General features: G+C 41.8%; 1 protein-coding gene across 2 annotated transcripts in view; it reads right to left on the minus strand.

The window, feature by feature from the left end:
- The window catches only part of PTPN5 (protein tyrosine phosphatase non-receptor type 5), an 84,949-nt gene that overhangs the window by 35,718 nt on the left and 31,810 nt on the right, over positions 1-17,421 (minus strand). For both annotated transcript variants that reach the window (XM_069857712.1, XM_069857711.1), the window contains exons 3-4: positions 1,622-1,803; positions 598-717 (exon numbers count right to left, since the gene is read on the minus strand). In XM_069857712.1, coding sequence (XP_069713813.1) covers positions 598-717; positions 1,622-1,783 — 282 coding nt within the window. In that variant the 5' untranslated portion in view covers positions 1,784-1,803. The remainder of the gene's footprint in view (positions 1-597; positions 718-1,621; positions 1,804-17,421) is intronic.

Raw genomic sequence — 17,421 nt, forward strand, 5'->3', positions numbered from 1 at the left:
TAATTATCTCCTCAATTCATCAGATGAATCACACTGGTACACGTGTCATTATGTCATGGTGAGAAGCTAAGCAATTTTACTGGGGTAGCTTTGTAGATATAATTGAAACTGTACACCTAGTACACCTGAAATACTTTTACTGCACACAAATATACTCTAAACACTCAACAAAAGTAGAATTTTGTGGCTGAGTATGTTGTGATTTATACTCTTTATACGGGTTGATCCATTCTTCCAGAATTTAAGCTTCTATCCATCCTAATAGATCAAGTTTTAGCTCTCCCTTTACTTTGGACTAAATCTTACTGGGCTGATTTCTTATTGCTTTCTTTCATTTGCAACCATTTGCACATTATGAAAAATCTGTTGTGGTGATCTAACATCATGGCCAAAAATGCAGCCCTCTATCTTGAAGATAAAATATGGATCCATTTCCAGAAAACTCTTTTCACGATTTCAAGATGCACATACAATGCAGCAGCCACTATATTATATGAAGTACATGTGTATTATACTTTTAATCAGACGAGGTATTAGAAGCACCCCCCAAGGCTACCAACATCAACTCTATAATCAGAGAGGAGTACATGGACTTACCTCCCCTTGATCTGACAAAAACTGTTTAAATGGGGTAAGCAAGTAAGACAGCAGGTCAAAGGCATTCTGAGCTGCTGGGATGGTCCCATAAGTGCTGTACCACAGCATCATGCAGAGAAGCTGTGCAATCAATCAGAAAATACATAATGAACATCTCTCATTATACAAACATTCATTTTCATTTCAAGACTGCATAATTAACTAATGTAGTTCTCATTGATTTAATGTTGATGATCATTTTTGCTTTAAGTCAGGTATTTCTAGGCTGTAGCCTAATAAGAATAAAAAGACTGAAGGCTAAATGCTCAGCTCCCATTAACTAGATGTGTATTGCTGAATTAAGCAGGCTTACTCTGATCTACACTAGAAAAAGATCTGCCCATGGAACTCTGTACATGCAACAGATTCCTTTCACTTCTGAACTTTCAGCGTTATTACTTTTAACTGGAAATGTAATGAACTTTATATGTTATTACAAGAGTATTAAGGCCTATCTCACACTATGCAAAGCTCTCACAAACTGCCATGTTCACACAGATATGCCTATAAACAGGCACACACACATGATGAAGCGTTTAATGTGAACCACGTAAGGTTGCCGCACACACCACAGGTGTGACATACAACTACAAAAGCAACAATGCCATACTCAATATCCTTAGAGAGAGATACACCCTCTTCCTTGACCATGCCGGGCACACTGCAACTTCAAAGGATAAACCTCCCAATCCACTTTTTAACAAAAAATTAGTTTACCCCCATACATATCAGCTACAGAAGATGGACTTGTTGGGTGTGACGGGTCATTCCACAAAGCAGGCATTTGCAGAGGGGCAGGGAATGGTATGAGAGTCTGGGACATCAAAAAGCAGGAGCTGTTTGCAAAGCAAGGCTGAGAGAGGTGGCTGCAGAAATGAAAAGACGTTGATTGCTACATCTACAATGAATGAGAAGGAAACCTCCCAAGCCAACAAAGCTTAAAAGAAGGGTCCCAGCACTTCAAAGCTATGACAAGCTGCCTTACCAGTATCTGTGAGAGGACAAACAGATACATGCTGTCTCCAGGCATTAATCCATTCCACCGGGCAGCCCAACCAAGCAGTGCTGTTTTCTGGGAGGTTTTCAGGGACTTCTCCTTCGTGTTCAGCTGTCCTTGTTGTCCTTCAGCTTCATCCATTGACTCCATAACAGCTGGATTGGAAAGACCTTCACATGAAAACGACACGTGCAAGGAATGAATACTATGCAACCCTGCAGCCACCACAGAGCCTGCAAGGACTATTGTTTTCCTAGAGATGATGGTTACCTCTCAGTTCTGCATCAGTAAGCACAGCTCAGGATTGTGAGCGTCACACTCTATTTGTGCAGCTGTATTCACCTGCCTTCGTCAGAAAAAAGTAAGTGTGGGCGGACAAATTATTTTCCCTTTCTTTCCGGAGGTGCAGATTCTGGGCTTTGTTGTTAATAAATTCTCATTTACATCACTGCACCTTTTCTTTTTTACTTTGTAAAAGGAACCATCTTTGCCATTTCCTGGCTCCACATTTCCCAGCTACATGGTGGCAGGGAACCCATTTTGTCCTTCCCTGCCTCAATGTCTCTATTTCCTCTTATTGTCTGCTTTGTCTAATTTGATTATAAATTTCTGAGGTAGAGACTGTTTCACATTACATATCTGAATAGTGCTCAAGGGCTCTGAATTTTATCTGAGTGTCCTAAGGCACTAATAAAATAGCCTTTATTCTAATAACCTACTGCTTGGGTGAATTCATACTCAAGAGCTATTTAATAATGTTGTAATGCTATTCCATTCAGCAGGAACACACACTGGAGTGGCTAGTCCATCAGTAACAGTATTTTGAACACAGTCTGTAGATACAAATTAATTTACAAGCTAAAAGGTGTAAAAGATCAGACCCATTTTGATGTATGTACTCCTGATTTACGTCCTTCTACATGAGGAAAGCCCCAAAGCAGTCCTGTGTACAACACTGTAGCCTTAAGCCTAAACCAGCCACCCGTGCCCCAGGGAAAGGCTACATCAGTGGTCCTTCCATGGTTAGCTCAGGTCAAGTTTCTGCAAAATGTTCTTCTCATTAAACATTTCTCTAAATGTCTCACAATAGTAGCTTTAAGTCAGATAAGCATTCATAAACTAGTCACAGCTATATTTAGGCAGATGAAACACAGGATCTGTGTATCAGCTGAGGCTCTGGCCATAGGTACAATAAGGGTTCATGAAAATACTTCCTGTTGATTTCTAAAATACAAAAATGTGAGAGTGGACCGGAACAGGGGAGTTGGAACTAGATGAGCTTTAAGGTCCTTTCCAACCAAGCCCTGCTTATGAAACAAGGTGTCTGGGAAATGCTGAGGGCTTTCTTTACAAGGTTCTCCATCCCCACAGCTGCCCAGCCACAAAAGGGTCATAATCGTGAAATCACTGGGGATACCCAGCGATAACACAAGAAGGAGCAAGTGCAAAGCACTACCAGATATTTCCCCAGGAGCTCAGGTTACTGGTTTCTCATTTTCAAAACATCTCCAGTCAATTTATGATGGGTAGTGGCCTCACCAGGGTACATTGGGTATAACTGGTTCTTCACACAGTATTTCTCAGGAAGCATAGAGAATGTGCACCTAGACAGACATATACCCATCTATGCCATACCATAAATATATGCTGGAATTAACTGACTATTTGCCAGGAATGACTCAGTACAGTAATTTGCATAAATGCTGCCCAAATTGCATATCAAATACAGATCAATAAACCATGGAAAAATATGGAACCAAAAAGACGAAATTGGAAGCGTCAGCAATCTCAGCCTGTATTTCTCACAGTGGTAAACCTTCCTTCACTTTCATTTATATGTCTTTAAAGCTAGTAGACAACTGCTTGAAAAAAACACTTTTCAAAGAAAAGCAGGAAGTTTCTGGAATATAGCTCGAGAGATCATGGGAGCTCTACTCTAACAGCATGAGCCTGAAGGATAATCTGCTGTCTCTGACAAATCACCCTCCTGGAAACACAGGGAGCCCAAATGCAGTCCTTGGTGCCCAGGAACACTGGCTATATGCTTTACACCTGACTTCTGATGCTATGCTACATAGAGCTGGAGTCAAAATTCTCCAGGAGGACAACAGAGTGGCCACATTAAGCACCAACAGCTAAGGCTGCCTAAATACTTTTAATGCTGACCTTTGATTTAATTTTCTACAATGTGCTAAAACTTAACAGTTAAAGTTGAAAATATTCAAGCTTCCAAACTGCTTCATGTCTCACTGGATTTGGACAAGAATTGAGGAGAAAAGCCCTTGTTAATGTTTGCCCATTTTTTTCTGCTGTTTTTGTGGGATGTTTACATTCTGTGTTTTGGAACAGGAATTCAAAATTTAGCAGGGACAGAATCTTGATGTCAGAAATTATTTTTGCCATCCATGCAAAAAGACATGCACCTGTGGCTGAAATATCAACTTGCAAAAAATCTGTTTATATATAGGTTATTATGCCTCGCTCCTGAAGTCTCTAACCTCTCATCTTCACTAAGCATGTTTAACATATTTTCAGTCCTACTTCTTCTTTATCTGCATTAAATAATGCACCTGATAAACCTATTTATTGTTTTTCCAAGTCCTAATGACTTCCCTTCTTGGATACCTTTCCCCAAAGCTCAAGGTAAAATACATACAGAGAAGAAATAAAACACCTTTGTGAAGACAACCAGAACAAGGAGACAAGGAATCTAAATTTCAAGTTCAGCTTTCAATTATGTTTTATAAGTAATAATATTTAATATTTTATAAGACCTTTTTTTTTTAACAGACCAAAAGCTCATTCACCTGTCTTATGCAGCAGATAAACAGAATTTCTTTGTTTCATATCTATAACAGCCTGAGATTTTACAAGGTCAGTTCTGTCTAGGTTGGAAACAGAACCCTGACTCTAATACAACAATGTGAAGGCCACTCAACTACAAACGTTCTGGAAAAAAGAAGTCAAAGTTAGGGGACCACTCTGTTTCTGTAACCATGGGGATCTACGCCTCTCCACAGCCCAGAAGCCCAGTTCCCGGTATTCCAGTGTTGTCTAGCAACAGCTATACAATTGTACGAGTTTCATTCTCCTCCTTATGACTGCTCTATATGAAGGACAATAGACTTCTACTTTCAATTATTTTCACTGCATAAGGTAGAGATCCAGTTTATAGACCCAGGATTCCAGCTCTGCTGAACTGATATAGTTCAGCTGTTATCAACAGGCTATTTTCACTAATACAGCAAAAAACAACACAGACACCAGGTCAAGATCTAAAATAATGAAGAACTATCTGAATTCACACATAAAAACGTATAGATTAATATTCATGTCTTAGGTATGCAAAGAAAGTGCCTTGGATTAATTAAAGCCCACTCAAAAATTTGCTACTCCAAATCACAAAAAAGTAGATTTTAACAAACATAATGATGCTCACCTCGGGTTCTGAATTGATTTAACTACGTCAGCTTTAAACAATACTTCAATTATCATTCACAGTGAATCTTGCAATTGTGTATTGCTGTATTATTTGCCCTAATGGGCTCTGCTTTCTTTCAGTGCACAGATTGTATAATGAGTGAGACATCAGCGAAGTTTTCTTGTGTCAAGGTCAGTGTCAAGGTCTTGAGACAGATGAGAAGGATGACTACATCCAGGAGAAGTGAATTAAATCCCTCCTCTGCTAGTGATTTGACTGACAATGAAAGCTAACCATCCATATGATAGCCTCCTGAATTCCTGCATCGTGGAGACTGGGATTCAAGTTCCACAGGTACATCTGCAGGGCTATGCTTGCTAGGAAAAAACCCCTTTGGCAGGAGAATTAAAAGGTCTCTGACATCTGTAGCAGCCACGTCGCTTGTTAAAGCAACTTGAAATTTGAAAACAGCACCATAAGCTTAACCTCATCGTTTCTGTTCAGCAAAAGAAACTTTCTGGATCAAACCAGTGATCCATTCATCTTGTATTCTTTGCTTAAACGTAGTCACCAGTACAAGCTGCCAAAAATAAACAGCACAACACTTTGCTATGGAATAATCTATACAGGGAAGCATCTTTGTTCACTCATAAGGTTACAGCTGGCTGCTGTAATTCAGACAATGCCCCTTTTAAAACCACTGTGCCTTGCATGTTTCTTTTTCTGATTTCACATGTGGGTACATAAAGGGCAGAAGAATAAAACAAGAACACCTATACACACTCTCAGAAAAACTTGTGCTAAGGTTGCTAGACTTAACTGAAATACTAAAAGGCACTGTAGTAATGATAAGTAAGTGCCTTGCAGTAACAAAGATGCCATGATCCAATGGAATGCTGCTGTGAGCTAAGCATCAGCAGTTCTGTCACTCAGCTGATTCATACATAGAACTTCTGGAAAAAAAAAATAACAAAAACCAACTTCCCAGGACCATGCATGCTGGCTGTATTTCCTAATGAAGTTAACACTTTAAAAGGAACTTGTGTCCTCTCTTGTGCATGGGTGCTGACACTCAAGGAACTGATATAGATCTCTTTGGCAGACTTAATTTAACAGTGTATTTTTTGGATGAAAAAACACTTGTTCCATACTAAAAGGATAGTTATAATAGAAATAAAATGTACCCCAGTAACACAAATATAGTACTCAAACAACTATTAGATTTCTACTTACACTCATCACACTGTACCTTAGGGAGTTATGGTACTTCCTTTTCATTGGGAAATACACATTCTGCTAATGTTTACTGCTTCTTCACTCGTGGTGGAATCCCCATACTCTGTGGAACTACCAGCCAGACACACAAGACAGGAGGGAAAAACGGGCCTCACCTGGTCTGCTACCTCTCAGGCTGCAGCATTCAACACACCACAGCAGCTCAGCTGTGTTGTCCCATATTCTTTTTATGTGTGCAGAGATCCACGTCCCTCTGAACCTGCCTCTATCTTCACTACAGCTCTGCATTGCAATAATTTACTCTGTAAGAATGGACAACAGTGTGGAAGCATTGCAAAGTATGACCGTGCCAGCAATACTTCACATCCATCAAGATTACCAACGCTTCACATCAGAGTCCTAAATCCTAAATCTCCAGATCCCAAAATGCAACTGCCTACTAACAGTCACTGCCTCCAATTTCCATCTAACTGCTCAGGAGACCTGCTATGGATTAGAGAGCAGTAGATGAATGTAAATTACCGATACTGGTTCGCAAATCAATTTCTTCTTTTCACACACATCTAAATTACATATGCAGGACATAGCCCTGTCCAGTGTACTTCATGTATCTAGACACGACTTTATCTGCAGGACATAAGATACATTGCCTGCAGGCAAGTCCAGGCGCTATCAAGAAACAGCAAAGCTGAATGAGCTGCCTCGGAGTACACAGTAACGAGAAGTAGCTTGCACTGGAGGGTAAAAATACAGCTCATCTTATCAAGGAATTGTGCTTTAGGAGAAGGGTATTGGCCGAGAAGAGATTCTCCTTTTTGCTTGCCAGTGCAGTATGAGAAGGATGGAAACAGAATAATCAGCTTTCGGGCCAAAAGTCAGTCTTTCTTTTACGCCGCAGTGGTACGGGAGGAAGCAGGTAAGAGGAAGGGGACCTTTCATACCTTGCATGGCAAACACAATTTGTGCACTTACATTCCTTTCTCTGCAGGAAACCAACTGATGGGTCACTATTCTACAACTCAGGAACTTTTACTGAACTTCTTTATAACCAGCCAATCTCAGATATGAAGGAGCTAAACATAATGATAGAAGCTGCATCATTACTGTTTACAAATGGATACAATTCAATGCCTAGAACATTTTTTTTCTTTTGATACTTTCTGTACTCCTAACTCATCTGACAAGTTATGTTAAAAATTATGCTCAAGATCTAACGAGCTGTGTTGAACGGTGGGAATGCTATTTCCAACACTCGCTGTTACCCTAGGAATGAATTTCTTTTTGGCTCCTCCATCACTAATTTTTTTTGACCTTCCCAGTTATGATATGGTACTGACTACTCCTACTCTACTTGATCCTCAACCTAATCTACCTACAAGAGTTCAATATATTTACTTTTCTAAGTGAGTGAATAAAAAATTGACTGGGAGGAGAGCATCTAGTTCCTAAAAGTATCCAGATTAAGAGCTGCAAAGAAAAACATCCCGAAGTGCACCCTACAGCTACCTGCTACTGCCTGACTGGAGATAGCAGGGATTTAGAACAACATAATTGCCTCAATACTTCCAATTCCACTCTGGAAAAAGTCCAAGTTTTGGCTGCCAAGAAGTTGTGGTTGGCAGATCTTGCACTTGTAATGCAAAACCACCTATATAGAGAGCTACTTCAGAAGACACCAGACAGCTTAGTTCAACATTAGCAAGAACCCAGACAGATCCACATATCCCACTAAGTTTACCACTGAACACTGCAAGGCAGCAATGCAATTTTAAAGTCACTCTGGCATACAGCTGGAAGCAAGTTAGCTTCATCCAGTGGCCCTTTGTAGGACTGTGAGCTGTAACTGCAGACTTCATTCTCCTTTCTGTGAAACTGAGTTGAAAGAAGAAATAAGCCTGATATACAATTAGCCCATGTAAGAGATCAAAGGACAGTTTTTCATAGCATTCTGCTTAGGAAACTGTCAGCCTCTGGCCTGGACAGGTGCACACTCTCCTGGGTGGAAAACTGGTTGGACGGCCAGGCCCAGAGAGTGGTGGGAAATGGAGTTAACTCCAGCTGGAGGCCAGTTACAAGTGGGGTTCCCCAGGGCTCAGTGCTGGGTCCAGCCCTGTTCAATGTCTTTATCAACGACCTGGATGAAGGCATCGAGTGCACCCTTAGCAAGTTTGCAGACGACACTAAGCTGGGTGGAGGCGTGGATCTGATGGAGGGTAGGAGGCTCTGGCAAAGGGATCTGAACAGGCTGGACCACTGGGCAGAGTCCAATGGGATGAGGTTTAACAAGGCCAAGTGCTGGGTCCTGTGCTTGGGGCACAACAACCCTGTACAGTGCTACAGACTAGGACAAGTCTGGCTAGGAACCTGCCTGGAGGAGAAGGACCTGCGGATGTTGGTTGACAGCGACTGAACAGGAGCCAGCAGTGTGCCCAGATGGCCAAGAAGGCCAATGGCATCTTGGCTTGTATCAGAAACAGTGTGACCAGCAGGTCCAGGGAGGTTATTCTCCCTCTGTACTTGGCACTGGGGAGAACGCACCTCGAATCCTGTGTTCAGTTCTGGGCCCCTCACCACAAGAAGGATGCTGAGGGTCAGGAGCATGTTCAGAGAAGAGCAATGAAGCTGGTGAAGGGGCTGGAGAACAGGCCTTATGAGGAGCGGCTGAGAGAGCTGGGGTTGTTTAGCCCGGAGAAGAGGAGGCTGAGAGGAGACATTGTAGCAACAATGTCTACAACTACCTGAGAGGAGGTTGTAGAGAGGAGGGAGCTGGGCTCTTCTCCCAAGTGACAGGGGACAGGACAAGAGGGAATGGCCTCAAGCTGCACCAGGTGAGGTTCAGGCTTGACATTATAAAAAAATTTTTTGCAGAAAGGGTCACTGGACACTGGAACAGGTTGCCCAGGGAGGCGGTTGAGTCACCTTCCCTGGAAGTATTTAAAAGATGGGTGGATGAGGTGCTGAGGGGCATGGTTTAGTGGTTGATAGGAATGGTTGGACTCGATGATTCTGTGGGTCTTTTCCAACCTAGTGATTCTGTGACCTCCAACTACCATCTCTGACACTTTACAAAGAAATGCAAAACTCTTCACCAAGATTACAAGGTTCTGCACCAGGTTAGGGGGAATACTAAGCACAAATACAGGCTAAGCAGAGAACAGACTGAGAGTAGCACTGAAGAGAAGGACTTGAGGAGTGCTGGTAGATGAGGAGCTCAACATGAACCAGCAACACGCGCTTGCAGCTGAGGCCAACCGTATCCTAGGCTGCATCAGAGGAAGTGGGGCCAGCAGGTTGAGGGAGGTGATTCTGCCCCTCTACTCTGCTCTCATGAGACCTCACCTGCAGTACTGTGTTCAATCCTGAAGTCCTCAGCACAGGAAGGATGTGGATCTGTTAGAGCAAGTTCAGAGGTGGGCCATGAAGATTATCAGAAGGCTGGAGCACCTCCTATATGAGGACAGACTGAGAGAGTTGGGCTTGTTTAGCCTAGAGAAGAGAAGTCTTCAAGAAGATCTTACAGCAGCCTTCCAGTTCTTAAAGGGGACCTACAGGAAAGCTGGGGAAGGGTTCTTTATTGGGCAGTGTAGCAATATGACAAGGGGGAACAGTTTTAAGCTGAAAGAGGGGAGATTTAGATTAGATATTAGGAAGAAATTCTTTACTGTGAGGGTGGTGAGGCACTGGCACAGGTGAGATGATGTGGCTGCCCCATCCCTGTAGGTGTTCAGGGCCAGGTTGGATGAGGCTTTGTGCAACCCGATCTAGTGGGAGGTGTCTCTGCCCATGGCAGCGGGGTTGGAACTGGATGATCTTTAAGGTCCCTTCCAACCCAAACCATTCTATGATTCTGTAACTCAGTCTGCATACCAACAACCTCGTTGTCAGTCTCCTATGTTACCTATTCTGAGATGAAATTAAGATTACAACTTCTAACACTTTCAGTTTGCACTTAGTGCATCTACCCCAGACCATAACAACTAGCTGTGCCAAGCTACAGGTATTCATAGCCGAGTGGGGAACAACTGACACTTAAAACACTCAGGGACTGTATTTGGGAGAGTTAGATGGTTTTGCTAAAATGAACATGCTGGAAGTACCCAAGAGTATTGATATTTAATTCACTCCAATTCCTGGGTTTATACATCCTTCAAGAGGAATGCAGCTGCTCAACAGCTCTCAAGTGACACTGTTTCAGGCTCTCTTAAGATTCAAGAGAAATTAAGCCATGCAGTTTTTTTTCCCATATTTGTTGTGGGGGGTTTTGGGGTGGGTTTTTTTTTGTTTGTTTGTGTTTTTTCTGCTTTTTTGGGGGTGGGCAGTGGATGTTGCATGTTATCTATATCAGCCAGAAGCAAAAAAGTTAATCTGAAAGATCAAATTCTGGAACATAAGTCTAGAAAATTTAGTTGCAACCATGCACACTACAGCTTTAAAATGGAACTTTTAGTAAGGACAGCCACTGATATAAAATGTCTACCTACTGCTGCTTCGTCTACAGAGAAAAATCTGCTTCACTCCTCCCTTCTGTAAGAAAAACCACAGAAACCGATACTATAATACCACAATTTTTGCATTATTACAAAACTGCTTTGAAAGACACTGCAAAGGCTCCTCCCTATTAATGAGTGAGAAAAAGGTTAATTTACCTTTTTATGACAGAGGACAAGCCATGAATATCATTAATTTTCCTTTGCACTTGCTTGTCCGTGAGCGGCAGGTTGCATGCTTAAAGCCAGCAGCCTCATTCAGAGAAAGGCAAGTGTTCTCTGTGGAGCTCTTGAAAGAACAGTGCAGAGAGGAAGATGGCTGTCATCGACTAATGAGGAAAAGCGTTGGAGACTTGCACTTTTCAGGCTGAGCTGGTAAGGTCTGGCTGCTGCTTAAGCCAAACTGATTACCAAAATAGAAATAAGCATCAAGAGATAACAAAAGCAAGGAGGAAAGGCACGCATAAAATCTGTGAGCAAGCCATGCAGCGACCTGAGGTCTGCATATTTCTAGTCCAACACTTCTCCTCTTTCACTGGCAATATTTTTAACAAACTTGAGAGACAAAACTTTCCTCTCTACTTGAAATAAGTTCTACTGAAAAGAATACACAGTCCCTTCTCCCTGCTGGTGCGCTGCACAGCTCCATCCATAAATCGCCTAGTCTCGTCTCTGAGGGAACAGGAACCCGATGCCAGAGTGTATGAAGAGAATAGTTGCCTTTCCACACAGCAGCTCCCTGCTCAACTGCTGACTCACACATTTTCTGCACTCATTTTCACACTGCTCCCACTCAGTCCACCTGCCACTTCATCTGGGATGGGTAGGAGGAGAGAAAAAGAGGTGAAGTCAGAAAAAAATGTTCACGTTCACCCAGGATCATTATTACAATACTGCAAGGTCACATATAAAAGCAAGCCTGCGAGCCGCTAAAGAGGGATGGAGAAGAGAAACATCAGATTGCAAGACAAACTGCCTCCTCCACTTCTTCTGCAAGAGAGGACCACCAGCAGACAAGTTGCAAGCTTCAGTTGATTCCCCGTCAGCCATTGATATTACGTACTTGCTGATATGTTCTGCAAATTCCAGACTTCAGACCAGGCCTTGAGGTTTTCCCTCTTTCCTGTGATTTGGAAGGCCTTCTAAGCTGCTGTGATTTTTTCAGCAGTCCAACGTACTACTACCCAGGTACTACGTAGCAATTGACTGGCTGTCACAGCTAAGTGCCACGATGACAAGTGTCAATACCATCTGGATAGATTCTAGCTCCTAAGGGCACATTCAGCTAAATGGATGTGTCCACCAGAGCCCCAGCTTTCATCATACAAGAAGATGAAGGGAAAATCTTAGCCTTTTTCCTGCAGCTTCCATGAAACCCAAGCATAACAGGAGCCAACATCTCCTACTACCTATAGCATTTTTATGTACAAAAGGAACTCTGCTATTACTGGTGGGATATGTGTTTAGCATGGTTATAGAGGGTCTTGATTGCTCCTAGGTTTGGCTGCACATATAGAAACATGCATTTAATTAAATTATCAAGGTAGTAATTTTTTCTGTAATGAGATATCTGGACAGCACAGTTTATAGGTCACAAAAAAAAGAAAACTCCAGAAGCTTCCTAGTTTATGAAATAAATGATCTGAAAAAGTGCTTCTGAAGCTGACTTTCAAACTGAACCAAGAAAACTGTGATTAATTTTCAGACTAGTTCTTAACCTAATGTTACCGTTTATATTTAGCAGGAAAACTAGGGACTCGTTAGAAACTAAATAAGGATTTTGTTTTATTAAGCAGAATTAGCAATCCAAAAAGTAAGCCTGTTTCCTCTGTGAGAAAGAGTCTGTTCTTAGGTAATGTTCAGCCTTGCTTCTCAGCAATTCTTCTGGTGCAAGTCTGTTTGCTTGAAAACATGCTTGCACTGTACAGGCCTGAAGTGCAAAGACCAAACCCTGAGAAGAGTTTAATGACATCGCATTAACATGCCTTCCTACACCAACTTCCACTCCCCACCTCCTAACTTGGCTCATCATTGTGTTAGTCACTACGTAGCTAATGAAAAAATATCATAACTGCAGGAGAAATTAAATAAGAAAAAAAAAGCAAAACTCAAAACCTTCTCAAAGTTCTCTGCCTCTATACAGGTTTTTTTTTCCAAATAATCAAAAAGTACAAGACAAAGGATGCTGGTTTATGAAGTCATCCTTGAAGAGGGAAGGACACAGCTTGCCAACAGAGACTTTGTTTCACTGAAGAGTGAGGCTTTATTTGTGCTGCCATCAAACTCCTCTTTCCTGGAAGGAACAAGATTCTCAAGACAGTGCTCCCAGACCTTGTGTTCCACACAGTGCTATTGGCTGCTTAATGGACCTAGCCCATCTAGTAAGAAAGAAAGTAACTCATTTGAACATGTCACTGCATCTCTAGTCCATTCCAATTCCTATGAAACAGGGTTGCAAGGGCAAAGCAGCTCACGTTACATTTGGCTGACACCTCTCTACATCAAGTGTACGCCTCACTTGCATGGGAGCCAGAAGAAAACGAATGATCAGATGCTCTGCTCTAGAAAGACAGGCCGCCCAGTTCAGTAAAGATGAAATACCACAAGCCCTCAGATGAAGGGACTGTTAGATAAAGCAACCATCACTACCATACCATCTGCTCCAAATTCTCCTCCAATACTTGTTATAAACTGCTATGTCTCAACTAATATTGATGAGTTGCTCTTAATTTCCAATGCAAGATTAGTTATGCCTTTGTCTACACATAAATCATACTCACACCATTAAATCAAATACACAGGAGGTTTATTCTTAACAGCTCTACTAATGCCTACAGGGCTTAAACAGAGGATAGGTTGTTAAGCACTGTCCTTTTTCCTTTTCTCCTGAAAACCATGTTAGGTTAAAGGATATGCCATTGCTCATGGCAGCTATGGCCCCTAGAGCAGTTTTTGCTTCGAAATAATTAAAATATTAAATATGGTGTCAAATTTCAGCTCTTAAAAAGTGAATGCAGACCCTCAGTGGGCAGAGACACTGAATATTAACTTCTATCACACCCACACATAATTAGCATTTGCCATTTCAGTCAGGGCTCTATTCAAAGCTTCTTTTTGGTTTTGTTGGTTTTCTTATTGATTCACACAAGGCTCTTTCCTCCTTTCCTTTTAAACTCCTTACAGAAGGTCCATCTGATCACTGTTTAACAATTAGATACATTTTTCTCTCTCTCTTTCTTTTTTTCCATAAGGAATACATTTCTTTGTTATGCTGTTTTCTTCAGCGAAAGTTTTCCAAGAGCCTGGTGATAATTTTGGAGGTGCTGTGAGCTTTTGTAAACAGACTTTCAGTGGAGTTGGTTGTTCCAAATTATTTCCAGCCTGCAAAATACTTTTAAAACTGAAAATGGAAACCCACAAAGCAGCCCTGTAATTCCACAGTTAAAGAACTATGGCTTTAACTGATCATGAATCAGCCCTGCACAGACAATATAGTCAGGGAGAGCTGTCAACAGCACAACAATGCAGACAGAGAATTCAACTCTGTACACCTCATACTGAAACAGGATAATCAACTATCCCCTCCAAAGCCCAAATTATAATTTTTGTGCCTTTAGCCTTTCACTACAGGATATGCCTCAATGCATTATCAAAAAAATAGTAGCAATAATTTAAAACCACTTAAATGGCCTTTGTGATACAAGACTGCATCTGACAATTAGAAGAAACAAGCACATTCTAGTTTCATACACTTTTCAAAGCATTTACTAGTCATACTATCACCTGAATTGCTTTAAAAAAAGCATCTTTTTCATAAATGACTATCTTCTACAGTTCTAATGCTAATACCATTCTGTGTTTGTAATTTATCTTCAGTGACTTACCAGCCTGCTGTCCTGTATATATTAAATCTGCGTTCTGCTCTGGTGAATGAGAGGGTTTGGGCCTTGAAGCAGATGGGCGATACGTGGGCTTCCTGCCAGGTTCAAATGTGAACATTTTAATGTCATTTATTGGGGTATAGTCTGCTTGACTAAATAAGTAAACCCTTATGCCCTGGAGCCTTCAGCACAAACATTTAAGAAAGCTACTATCACATTCAACATTTATTTCGAAGACATTCTTTTTCCTGAGCAAAGCAAATTATATCAAGACCAGTCTCAACAATCATCTTCAGCCACAAACCTGTTACATGCCTCAAGGGTACTATCCCAAGTATAAGCATTTCCCTTTCTTTCATGTATATAGAAAGGCTACACTTGCACTGGCTAGCTCCATCTGAAAGCAATGGTATCATTCAGACACTATAACTTCGGTTCCAGAGTAAGGACTTGTGTAGATAAGGTTGTAGACACAGTATGTCTACACTCAATTTTACCTCTGTACTAGAATGCTATTTCCACCCAAGGCTACTGCAGTATGGGACCATATGCAAAGCCTGCATAATTAAATATCATTGCTTCCAGTTCAGCGCTCTGCTACCTCTGTAGCTACAGACCCTTGATGTTAGGGCCATGCTTAGGTTATTTAAGTGTGATAAATATAACAGTCTCAATCTCTCCTTCTCCCTTGCTAAACACATAGCATGCAAAAAGTGAACAGTGCACAGAAAGGAACGTAACAATCCATTTTGTTCGCATGTGTCTGGTCTATATGGGTTCCTATACTGTGCTCATCAACATGGATACACAGCCTTAAATAGCGAACTAAAAAAAAAAATGCAACAGCTTGCCTTCTCATCCTCTTCCCAGTGAGGGAACATGCACAGAGCAATGTTTTGTCTAGATAGATAATCAGACATGCACAAGTTGTTACAGATCTATGTCAGAGAAGGTGAGACTAAAAAAGCACACTCTTGATGATGAGCTTTGCAATTATTCTGGAAGGATTTTGCACCATTGCCTGCAGTCGAGCTTCCCTTTACAAAACAATCCAAAGAAACAAACCTTTCCTAAGGCTCGGTTTCATTTGTAGAGACTACACATCACACCACACAGCCTCATACTGGGGTAAAGTTCTTAGCATGAACTGACATCAATCAGCAGGTCCTCAAGGTGGTAAGCAAAGTTCTGTGGAGATACCATTTTGGATCCTGCATCAATGTAGCATTTCTACTTTCTACAGTCACAAGTGGTGTTCCCCAAGGTTCAGCATTGGGTCCAGTTCTGCTCATTATCTTTATCAATGATCCGAATGAAAGCATTACCCTTAGTAAATTTGTGGGTGACACTAAGTTGGGCAGAAGGGTCAATCTGCTTGAGGGTCGGGAGGTTCTGCAGAGGAACCTAAACAGGCTGGGTCAATAGGCTGAGACCAACACTATGAGGTTCAACAAGGACAAGTGCCAAGTCCTGCACTTGGGACACGAAGACTCCATGCAGTGCTACAAGCTTGGGGAAGAGTGACTAGAAAGCTGCCTGACAGAGAAGGACCTCGGGGTGTTGGTTGACAGCCAGCTGAATATGAGTCAGCAGTGTGCCCAACAACATCTTGATCTCTATCAGAAACAGCATGGCCAAAAGGACCAGGGAAGTGATTCTGCCTTTGCACCTGGCATCGGTGAGGCTGCGCTTCAACTACTGTGTCCAGTTTTTGACCTCTCACTACAAGAAAGACATTGAGGTGCTGGTGCATGTCCAGAGAAGGGCAATGAAGCTGGTGAAGGGGCTGGAGAATAAATCTTATGTGGACCAGCTAGGGAACTGGGGTTGTATAGCCTGGAGAAAAGAAGGCTGAGGGGAGATCTTATTGCTTTCTACACCAGCCTGAAAGGAGATTGCGGCAAAGTGGGTGTTGGTCTGTTCTCCCAAGTGACAGGCAATAGGACAAGAGGAAATGCCTCAAGTTGTGCCAGGTAAGGTTTACATTAGACATCAGGAAAAATTTCTTCACTGAAAGGGTTATCAAGCACTGGAACAGGCTGCCCAGGGAGCTACCTGAGTCACCATCACTGGAGGTATTAAAAAGACAGGTAGGTGAGGTGCTCAGGGATATGATTTAGTATTGGACAGGTTCAGTTGGACTTGATAAGCTCAAAGGTCTTTTCCAAACAAATGATTCTATGATTCTATTCTACTTCTAGCTTCAAGGCCAGCTTGGTATCAGCTATGCTAGGGACTTTCATTCTGTACTGCAGTAAACTGTGGAAATGCTCTTTGATACCGTAGACCAAGACCATTCTAGACAGGACTCGAATAGGAACTGATGTTACACAGAAGCAGGTGGCAGGTTGTGATGGGAAGAGAGGCCAAGGATGTACAGTTAAACTCCCCATTGCTACAGATGCTGAAGGTCTCATAGTATCTCCCACGCTGAGGATGAAAAGGCAGCAAGTTATTTTACCACCTCATCTATGCAACATAAATTGGGGCTATTTCAAAAACATTGCTCACTTGATTAAAGCACTTCTTCCTTTTCAGGAGCTCCCAATTTCATAACATGTATAATTCAGGTCACCACAAAGGCAACAAACATACCCTTACAAATTCTTACTTGCATCACTGTTCTGTCTCCATGTTGAAACACTGCTGTGTATATAATATATTTTGAAATACAGATAATCAATTGCTTTCCACAGCATGTTCCTTGTGAAGCGTGGGTGACAGTATGTGTCGACAGGAAACAAAATTTCATCCACACAGATA

Source organism: Phaenicophaeus curvirostris, chromosome 5 (assembly GCF_032191515.1).
Source record: "Phaenicophaeus curvirostris isolate KB17595 chromosome 5, BPBGC_Pcur_1.0, whole genome shotgun sequence".
In the NCBI taxonomy this organism is placed as follows: domain Eukaryota; kingdom Metazoa; phylum Chordata; class Aves; order Cuculiformes; family Cuculidae; genus Phaenicophaeus; species Phaenicophaeus curvirostris.